Here is an 11,437-nt window from a genome sequence, read left to right as displayed (position 1 = left end):
TGCTACTTTGCATTTGCAATATTGTGTTCATGAACGAAAATTGTCGTCAACAAAAAATTTTGTTATTTTCAAGTACAATAATTAATAATTACAAAAGTAAAGCTGCAAAAACTAATAAAAAAAAAGGACAGCAGCTTTAACTGCGCTAGCCATAATAATTAATATCTTTCTGATAGATTAGCAATGTGTATGAACAAAATTGATTAGCAACATTTGCTTATGAACTCAAATATAGCGCAGTTCTCGCTATATATCGCGATATACTGTGGTTATGAAAAGGATTGATGTCAAAATATTTGCTAAAATTGCTGTTAGCATACTTATGTTTCCAACACTTGCACAGACAGTCAAGTTAAACCAGAACAAGAGCGATGTCAGAATTCATATAGAATATACATATTAAAATGGGTCCGCCCAGAATCAAACGAAATTACCGCCGCGAATTTCACAACGGGTGCTGAAATAGCCTATATTCCTTTTTTACCACTGTCTGTTTTATTGATATTATATTTTTTCATGCGTGTTTGGCATTATATCCTTGTATAATCCGGTTTAATTAACTTTGCCGTTCCGCTCTTGCTCTGGGTTAACAACGGAAATCGTCCGCAGGTGCTGCTGTGCCATTTGGTGCTGTTCTCATAATTGTAACTTCCTTGCCAGTTGCCAGTAATTAGCCAATGCAAAAGGCAGATACTGATAAACCAGTGACGCCGTTAAAAAAGACAAAGTCGCTTGATGCCATTTTAGGGACTTCGTGTTTTGTGAAATTTTTAGAACTTCAGTAACAATAACGAGAGCAAGTCACTAATGTAATTCATCGTTGTCTAGCGCCTTCTCCCACTTGTCCCAAACAATTTGTTGTTGACAATTGACCAAAGAATTTCGTATTTACAATATTTTGCTGAATTCTAGCGGAATATGAATATAGACATTTTTTATATATAAACCATAAATGTATAATACAGTTTTTATATTTACGACTTTTTATTTTGCAACGGCAGCACTATACCAAGCACGTGTTAGTATTTGAAAATCAAGTCTTTTGTGATATTTTAGATTTGAGTAACAATTGAGATTTTTTAACGCTAAAGCAGGAACTTGTAGTTTAAGAAAATGCAACATGATGACGTAAGTGTTAAAGTTGTTTAATTATAGTTGAAATAATTAATTTATTTTAGGTTGTTTGGAGCATTATAAACAAGTCTTTTTGTTCTCATAAATCAAAGTAAGTGGGTGCAATTTTCAATTTATTCTGGAACATATTTACAAATTTTCCATTTTATATGTTTTAGAACAGAAAGCAGGACATTTTGTCGGCATGAATATAATTTAACTGGACTGTGTACGCGGCGAACTTGTCCTTTGGCTAACAGTCAATATGCAACAGTCCGTGAAGAAAATGGCATTATTTATTTGTTTGTCAAAACCGTGGAAAGATCCCATTTTCCGAATAGACTATGGGAACGGATTAAATTATCAAGAAATTTTGATAAAGCAATAAATCAGATTAATGAAAACCTAGTTTTTTGGCCCAAATTTATTTTAAACAAATGTAAAAAACGATTTTTAAAAATAACACATTATTTAACACGAATGCGCAAATTAAAATTAAGAACGGAAAGACTTATAATTCCTCTGTCAAGAAAAGTAGAACGCCGTGAAAAAAGGAGAGAAGATAAGGCTCTAATAGCAGCAAAAGTGGAAAATGCAATCGAGAAAGAATTATTAGAACGTTTAAAAAAAGGTGTGTACCAAGACATTTACAATTTCCCTGAAATTGCTTTTACAAAGGCTTTGGAAGACGAGAATATTGAACAGGAAGGCAAAGAAAGTAACATTGATCAAGTTGAAGAAGAAGAAGAGTTTGAATATAGCGCAATGCAAAAAGAGCTTTATAACACCAAAAAGTCACTGATTGGGGATTATGTAGAAGAATATTCTGAAAATGAGTTTGAAAATAACGAAGAAAAGAGTGCAATCCAAAATAACGAATGGATAGAGGAAGATATTCTCAGTGATTCTGGTACAAGAGTTCGTGTCGACATTGCAAGCGATTTCGAGTCTTCAGAAGAATCTGATGTTGAGGTAAGATATTTTAAATTTTTTTAAACAAATTTATGTTAGTAGCTATCTGCATCCATTAGTCGATTATTGACATAACGATATGTCTACTAAACTTGCTTTACACACCATTCAAAGTGAACTTTAATAAAATTGAGATCAAACTTCTAATGCAAACATTCTTACACATTTATACAGATGTTTTATTCAATATGAAATTTAAATCTTGCACGGAATTCTTTTTATTGCTTGCAAAACGGTGTTGTGATTAAATTTGTTTTTAAATATACCTCTTGCAGAAAGACTTGAAGAGTTTACGCAAATTTTTTAAAGTTCCACATATGTATATGGCATGTGGCGATATGTTACTGGAAAGAGTTGTAATTCAAATTGATTTTGAAAAAGAATTTGTTTTTGGCAACCGATCTTACAAGGGCACTGGTCTTGAAAGAATGCCATAAAAACTTGTTGAAAAATTCATAAAATACATAAGATTGCACACCCCGTTTAAAGTTTTGCATTAAACGTGTATATTTCTCCAAATTTTTTTTTAAAAAGAAATTATTGCAATATAGAAAAGTGATATTCGATAAAAACTTATTTATTAAACTTTAAGTTATAATATGTGCACTCAATTCTCATTAATTTGTTTTTTGATAACAGATGCATACAGAGGTATCATATTTCAACTTTTGCATTTTGTACTTTCTATTTAAGTAAAAAATGCTAAATGTTGTAATATATGTAACAAATGTATAACGATGTTTTTGCATTAACTAATAAAGACATACATGCTTAATGATTTTTTTTCAGTTTTATACAATTTTAATTTTATATATGAATTGTTGGGGTTTTATTGTACAAGTATTTTACAACAACTCGTTGCAGTTGTAAAATAAATTTTTCATTTGCCTCAAGTATCTACCCAATGTAACAACATACAATGTAACGATAAAGCAAACGAACGGCAATGTTTTCATATTTAAAATATTTTATTTTAGTATCATAGGATTGTCGAATTTAGGTGATAGTATAATGAATACTTTGGAGTATCAAATACTAGTTGTATATTCATGCTTTTCTCCGTATGCATTAGTAAGATTTTAATTACAATGAGGAAATTGAATTAAAAATTTGAGAGGCGTATATCGAATTTTTTTATGCCGAGATTATTTTATGCAAGGGTAATTAAAAGCATTATTATGGACATTAAAATAGAAAAGTTTGTGTAAATAGGATTTTAATAAATTTTGATTAATTTTGCTTTAATTACTTTAATCAAAAACACTTGTTAATAAGTAATAAGGAAATAAAAATTTTCGATATTAGGTACAGGTGAAGGTAATTAATGACCTAAATCTTTTTCAAATAATAACAAGCGTGAATACCTATTACTTGAATTTTAATTAAATTTTTACGAAAGAGTTTTTTTTTTGTTGTTGATCTTGAATTTCCTATCGTAGATACGATATTCCTGAAATTTTTGGAAATATTTTGTAGAGAAATAAAGGTGATGCAAATGCCTTTCATTTTGGAAAAGAAAAATGCATGTTAATAATGCATAATACTGCGTAATAAAGATTAAAAAAAATTGTTTTGTTTCAAAAATAGTTAAGTATTTTTCAAATAAAAGAAATTAACTAAATAACTAAAATTTTATAATATTTTGACCTTAGTTTTTCGCTTGATATATCAAAATCATCACATTATGCTATATCAAAATCAGGTCACAATACACGGCGCTTCTTTCTGTAAAAAAAACTGATATGCTACTAGCGTGGAATTCTGAGAAAATGACGATTAAACAAAAATTTATTTGAAAATTTTTGTAAAATTTAAATTTTGCTCTCAAATGTCTCTAAAACTAAAAACGTCTTGACAACCAATGTCATACTTTTAGTTAGAAGGATTAAGTTTTGTTAACTTTAAAATAAGTATACAAAGTTGGCTTTACCTGTCATATTTCCCGAGTTATAAATAAAAATGTAAAAATTGAACGGTATTTCTATATTCCAACTTTGGGGCCCCATAATTCGAGAAGAGAGGTTCAAAATATAAAAAGTCAACAGGTGTTTTTAAGCACTTTTCCAAAAATTTTTTGAAAAAAAAAAGTGCTTATTAATTTCACTCGACAGACGGATACGTCCGTCAGTCCGTCCATGGACATGTTTACAAAATTTGTACACCCTCTAGAAGTTATACTAAAAATGCCATTAGTATTTTCACTTGTTGAAGGAAAAAGTGCTACAATACAAACCATTGGTTTAACCCAACTTTATTTTCGTCTGAAGTCATTCTATCGCTCTGCTTCGACAACAAAATATTGACGTAAAACTTCTGGAACATTTTCTGTATTTTACAAGTAAACCAATAATCTAATATACAAATGAACTGTTTAGTAATATTGAATCTCTAATACTAATCTTTATACACGTTCTTACAATTTAAATTTAAAGTCTTGTCAAATTTTTGTAATGAGATTTTACACTGCCCTAGCAACTATAAAGCCACTGCATAAAAACAATTTTCTGAACAACTTCAATCGGGTCAACTTCGATTCAATTTATTTTCTATTAAAATTATTTTTTAATTTGAAAAAAAAGCATTGAAGAAGAAGATTTTTTTGTTTGCTATTTGCTTAATATTTTTTTTATTTTGATTTTGGCATATTATATGTAAGAGAAATGAGCAATTAAAGGCATTTGATCCATTTTAGGTTCTTAAATGAAATTAGTTATATGTATATATCTAGGGTTTTCTGTCAGAACATGATATCTACATTTGAACAAAAAAAAATTCTTGAAGAACGATTTCTCCTCGTAATTTTAAAAAAATCCTTGAAGAATGTTATAACTCACTAATTGCTCCAAAAACATTTTTAACAAAATGAGATATCAACAATTATTCATTTCTCGAGATCATAAAATTTTCTAAGAAAACCTTGAAATATAGATGTGTCATATTATACATTTTTGAAACGAAAATATATTCTAGTTTTTTTACCATTTCGTTTAAATGTTCATGTTGATTATTTTGATATAAGTGAAACGCACCTTTAAAAACTTAAAATTAGATAAGAGAATTTATTCAGTTCTGATTGACACTAATTGCAATTGGAAAAAGTGTATATCTTATTTGATATAGAAATTGCTAACTTGTTAAACCATCTTCAATAAATTTTCACTAGTAAAAGTTTTAGTAAAGCAAAAAATTTTTTTTTATTATTATTTAGTATTATCTAGTAATTTGACTATCTTTTTGAAACGCTTGTGCGGGGTTATTACCCAATGATAAGTTCTCCCAATGAAATGATATTATAATCTTCTATGAATATTCAGATCCAATGGTCTTGTTCTTTTAAGCCTTCTATATGCCTTCTTTTAAGCAATGGTTTTGCATGCTTGCGGAAATTTCGCTATTCTTGTGAATTGAGGTTCTGTTTCTCAATTTTGCTCTGTGAGATTGTATTTCTTCGATTACTGTGGGTATGCTTAGGTCTCGATGAATGACGCTGTTTTTTTTACATACCACGGAGCATCTACAATTTTCCTCAATATTCTATTTTGAACTCTTTGGATTATATCTTTGTTCGTTCTTTTAGCATATGAGTTTTATCAACTGCTTATATATGAATATTTTATTATTTATAGTTACTTCCTTACTACTAAAAATCCAAAATATTTCTCTGGTTTTAATTTTTATCTTTTCTTTCTTTTTTTTAATGTGTTGTTTCCACCTCAACTTACAATCAAGTGTAATACTTAGATGTTTGAGTATGGGATGTTGATTCCATTTACTTGGATTTTTATATTATTTGTTTTGCTTTTATTTGTAAAGTCAACATGTACTTAGTAGATAGTACATTTCGATGATCTGTCTACTAAGATATTACTAACTACCAAGATAGCAGTGTTGTCAGCAAATGTGGTTATTTTTGTGTCTTCATCCATTAGCATATCGTTTGTATGTTATATAAAAGATATAAAACAGAAACGCCTGCCCTATTTTCTTTTAATTTAGAATATTCATCGTTGAGTTTTACACGAAAGTTTGTATTTTGTAGGAAAGACATTAATATTTCGCAGATTGGATTTGGCAGATCTCGTTTTATTTTATACATGCGTCCCTCGTGCCAAATTTTCTCAAATGCCTTGGGTATATCTAAAAATACTACAGAACATATTTGTTTTCTTTCTAGAGCATCTTCTATAATATTGGTAATCCTAAGTATCTGGTCTATAGTGAAGTGGTTTTCTCTAAAACCAAATTGGTGTACAGGTATTAAATTTTTTTCCGCTAGAACTAGTATTATTTTTAGCAACAGCAACTTTTCAAATAATTTAGACATTATTTGTAGCAATAATATAGGTCTATATTATGTTGAGTCTGACAGAAAACCCTAAATGTAACCAATAACAACAAATTATTGTTTCTATGCTAGAATTTTTTGCAAACTTGAAATATTTTTGTTGCATATATACACAAAATTTTTAACAACGCTTTGAAAGTTGAGACGTATTACGATTTTCCACCGTCCTTTTTTTATCAAGCATCCTATTTTTGCAGATTTAAATTTTTAATTTGTCGGAGATATTTTGCATTAATTTAAAGTTAGCCTTGATTATTTGAAATACCCAATATTTTCTTTAAAAGCAAAATATTTTAAAAAATTTTGAAAATTTTTCAATTTAAAATTTATTTTGATTTTTATACCCTGCACTTCGTGAAGGGTATATTAACTTTGGTATGGAGTTTGTAACTACTTGAAGGAGTCATCTGCGGTATGGACATATATATATATTCTTGCTCAGCGTAAAATTCTGCGTCGATTTAGACATGTCCGTCCGTCCGATCGCACGATAACTCAAAAACGAATAATGCAATCGGCACCAAACTTTCACAAGTTTTTTCTTTTGTGCCAAGGACGAACCCTATTGTTATTGGACTAAGTCGGACAACGGGTTCGGGTAGCTGCCATACAACTCCAAGAGTTTATTTTAAATATTTCAAAAACTAATAAAGCTATAAATATAAAATTTTGTATACATGTGTCCAATTACATTCTACATATGCTCTAAAAATTATAATGGGATAGCTGCACCGGTTCGGGTGGCTGCCATATAACTCCAACAGCAAATTTTCTATATTCGGAAAAATAATAAAGTCAGATTCATGAAACTTGGCAGTCATGTGTCCAATTATAGGTCAAATATATTTCTGAAGTTTAAGAGGAATCGCTTGACAGGTTCGGGTACCTGCCATACAACTCCAGAAGCTAATTTTAAATATTTGGAAAAATAATAAAGTCAGATTCATGAAACTTGACAGTCATGTGTCCAATTATGGCTGAAATATATTTCTGAAGTTTTGGTGGAATTGCTCGACAGGTTCGAGTAGCTCCCATACAAGTCTAAAAGCTTATTTTAAATATTTGGAAAAATAATGAAGTCAAATTCATGAGACTTGGCAGTCGTGTGTCCAATTATAGGTCACACATATTTCTAAAGTTTTGGTTCGATTGCTTGACAGGTTCGGGTACTTGCCATACAACTCCAAAAGCTTATTCTTAATACATATTTGGAAAAATAATAAAGTCAGATTCATGAAACTTGGCAGTTGTGTGTCCGATTATAGATCAGATATATTTGTGAAGTTTTGATGGAATTGCTTGACAGGTTCAGGTACTTGCCATAAAACTCCAAAAGCTTATTTTACATATTTGGAAAAGTAATAAAGTCAGATTCATAAAACTTGGCAGTTGTGTGTCCGATTATAGATCAGACACGTCCGTGAAGTTTCTATAGAATGATTTCAGAGGTTCAAGTAATTGCTACACAATAACGAAAGGTGCAGGGTATAATTCAATCGGTTTATACCGACTGAAACGTTTTTACTTGTTTTTTCCTAATTTAACTCAGTACCCTTTTAAATGGGAATGAGGAAGGTTTGTATCGATTGATTTCCTATAAATTTTAGGAAACATATTTTTAAAATTCATTTTGAATGCAACTCCAAAACTTATTTATATAAAAATTTTTTAAGGTATTTTTAGATGCAAATGAATAATAAATTCCAAATTTATATGAAGTTTGAATTGAAGGTGTTGGAAATTATTTGTGTGAAGGAAATTGATCAAGTTTTAGCTCTGCTAATTCTACATATTTTTTTTTTAAATTTAAAATTTAAATTTCAAAAAAATCGGTTGACAAATTTCATCTGAAAAATGCATTTAAAAAAAAATTGCAATTTTTAGCGCGGACAACCTTTCTTGTCTTCCAAATAGAATAGTATAAATATAATACTGAAAAAATTCACAAGAAAAATAAAAACATACATATTTTAATCGGCATATGTACTTCGAAAACATAAAACATTAGTATTGTTTTTGTAATTTTTTTCCGATTCAAAATTTCGGAAAATAATTTTAGCTTGGTGGCCTGATAGATATATATGGCATCAATAAATTGTTAGAATGCATCAAATTATAATTCTAACACTCCCCCCTTATCGATGATTTTTATACGTCTAAATATCTTTCAAAATTCAAAAATAATACTTTTATTTTAAACATATTCTAACATTTCATTAAATTTTCATTTTAAGTTTTTAACACTTTTCCAAAAGTTTTTTTAAAAAAAAAATCACATGTTAGTTTCACTCTGTCCGTCCGTCCGTCCGTGGACACGCTTACAAAACTTTTACACCCTTGAAGATAGAAAGCTGAAATTTTCATAGATCTTTACCACAAACTTGTTAGCCATCCTTTTACTCTCTAAAAGTTGTATCTCCCCAAAACCCTAAAAATGGCCTTTTTTTAACTATTAGTTGCAATGAAACTATAAGCATTTTTCAAATTTTGCAAACGCAGAAAGGCAGTGGCTTGCTTCTCCTATCGTGGCATACTATAGAAAAACTTAAAAAAAACAAAATGGCCGTTCAAATTTACCGCTATCTAAAATCCGTTATTTTCAAATTTTTGATGTCGTTTTTCTTCTAGACCCCAGGTTGTAGGAGCCTGAAATGTTAGCAACTTTTAGATACTAATAAATAGTTTTTTCGTTAGAAGAACATTTTTTTTCCATCTCCAACCACTCTTTAAGTTATCAGCTCTCGAAATTTGTAAAATTTGAATATTTAACATCCTTTATTTCCAAAACCACAAGCTTTTTCAAATTTTTATAAACGCTGAAAGCGAACGGTAAATTCTATGCAGTTAAAAAACATAATTATTTTTCTAAATCTTAACCCTTAAAATCGATTATTATGTTAAGCTCTCTTTAATTTAATTTTTGGAAAATCTGCAACGATCCAAATGTTATTTTGATTCAAAGATTCTAATTTTGATTTCATAGATTTTAACCAATTTAATTTGTGAAAACTAGTTATTGCTTCTTTAAAAGATGTTAAATTCTTATTAATATAAACTTTAATAATATAAACATTATTTTCAATTCTTCAGATTCTGGTAAATTGTCTCCGATTTCTATTGCAATATTAAAATTTTCATACTCATCTGGTAAACTATTAGGCATCATAACTGAAACTAATTCTTTAGGTATAATAATTCCCATTTCTTCAATTTGGTCAAGTTAATTGGTAAAATCTCTTAAATGTTCATTAACCTTTGTTTCTGTATAAATATGTTAATATACAGCATCAGCTTCTTCGATGGTCCTTTCGATGTATATACTTTTTCTAATATGTTTCACGCCTTATTCGATGTTTTTGATTTCTTTTTTCCCTAGATTTCTCATTTTGTTCAAATGAACAGCATTCTTCCCCATTCCGGGTATATAGTACAACACCCAGAAATCATTAAAGATGAGTACGCTTTTAATTTTTACTCGCCAAGTATCGTAATTGCGAGCAAAAATTGTCGCCCAATTTTTCCATTTTTTCATTTGAAAAATGTCATGTTTTTTTAGCATATGTAGTTTTAAATAAATTTTAAAAAAAATCCTACTTTAAACTTCTTACTTTTTTTTAATATTTTATACCGTGTGATTAAAGGGCTCAAAACCTGTTGGAATTCATACATAATTTATTATATTCTTTACAGTACAAAGTTTTCTAAGAGACTAAATTAAAATTATAAAAAGAGTAAAGTAATTTATATGTAAGCAGTTACATATAAAGTAATAACTGTATATTATCACCAATACGTAAAGGTATAGTATGATCATGCGTATCATTATAATGTATATTCACAATAATATTAATATGTAAAAAAGCGTTGACAACTTATTAGAATGGATTAAATTAAAATTCTAACAAGAAAAATTAAAGTTTTGTTCAAAATTACGACAAAAGTGGGTCATGTTTGGCCCATTTGCGCCGATGTGGCAATACCTAGCCACCGTCAGAGAAAAAGGAAGTCGCCACATATCTAAAAAAATTAAAGACTTTTTATGTTTGAATGACTATAACTCGAAATCAGTTACGTATCGCTATGTAGGTTTATTAAGAAGAGGATTTTTTCAATTGCATTTTTTTAACAGTCCTCTCCCAAAATTCGTAACCGTAGACATCAGAGCTCTCTCTGCCCACCCCCCCACCCACCTTGTTTTCTTCCTAAAAAAATCTAAGGAATTAGCCCCTGGGTGAGTTTGAGCCATAACCGGACCACACAATATAATCTTAAATTCCCAGGTAACATACCTGCAATGAATTCAACGAAAGCCCATACGACTATTTATTTATTATTTTTAAATAATTAAATTTCTTTGTAGAATTGTGGTGGAACTTTTGTTAAAAAACAAGTTTGGCAATTGAAGAAAAAACAGGAAAGTGGAGATTCAGCAACAATGATTCAGAAACCCAAAAAATCTAAAAACTTACGTAAAATGGTAAAACCAAGAGTTGAAATCGAGTACGAGGTGGAAATGGAAGTCCCGTCAAGTCAAATAGTGAAATAATGTACAGTTGTACAAAATATTGTTTTTCTATAATATAAGTTTAATATACAGACAAACATTTTAGTTTATTTCTTGAAGAAGGCCAAAAGAACTTGTTCACTAAAAATTTTTCTAAGTGTTATATTTTCTAATTTATTTGCAAACCAATGCATTGCAACCTTCTAACCTATATAAATGCATTTTATTATATGCAAAATGCATGCGTGGAAACAATAAAAAAGAAGAATGGAGAGTTTGTATACCAGCATTTTTTCTTTTTAAAAAGAAAGGTAAGATGTTTAACATTTTCATAAACGCAACACTGCAAAACACTGAATGCAATATTGGAAGACGTGATGAATATAAAGCATATTTTTAACTACACATTCTACAAAATCAAAGCAGTTCATGATTTAACTGCGTTGCAAATAGTAATTTCACCATGTTGCAATAAATTATTATATGTTTATGAACAAATTATG

The 11,437-nt window shown here is 29.2% G+C and overlaps 1 protein-coding gene across 1 annotated transcript; it reads left to right on the top strand.

Moving 5' to 3' along the window:
- Window positions 1-974: 974 nt before the first annotated feature.
- Window positions 975-11,032, top strand: LOC129606999 (protein MAK16 homolog A). Its single transcript, XM_055517681.1, has 4 exons — window positions 975-1,128; window positions 1,179-1,225; window positions 1,293-2,085; window positions 10,791-11,032. Exons 1-4 carry the CDS (start codon window positions 1,114-1,116, stop codon window positions 10,974-10,976), a joined length of 1,041 nt encoding a protein of 346 aa, XP_055373656.1. The 5' UTR covers window positions 975-1,113; the 3' UTR covers window positions 10,977-11,032.
- Window positions 11,033-11,437: the final 405 nt, after the last annotated feature.

This window comes from Condylostylus longicornis, unplaced genomic scaffold (assembly GCF_029603195.1).
Source record: "Condylostylus longicornis isolate FDR11 unplaced genomic scaffold, ASM2960319v2 ptg000024l, whole genome shotgun sequence".
NCBI lineage: Eukaryota > Metazoa > Arthropoda > Insecta > Diptera > Dolichopodidae > Condylostylus > Condylostylus longicornis.
Note: the sequence above shows the minus strand (reverse complement) of the source record. Positions and strands in the feature narration are given on the sequence as shown.

What these genes read in the sequence shown, in the direction of transcription:
- LOC129606999 (XM_055517681.1), top strand. An exon ending in TTTTGTTCTCATAAATCAAA is followed by an intron (nt 1,226 to 1,292) that starts GTAAGTGGGTGC and finishes TATATGTTTTAG; the next exon opens with AACAGAAAGCAGGACATTTT. An exon ending in CAGAAGAATCTGATGTTGAG is followed by an intron (nt 2,086 to 10,790) that starts GTAAGATATTTT and finishes ATTTCTTTGTAG; the next exon opens with AATTGTGGTGGAACTTTTGT.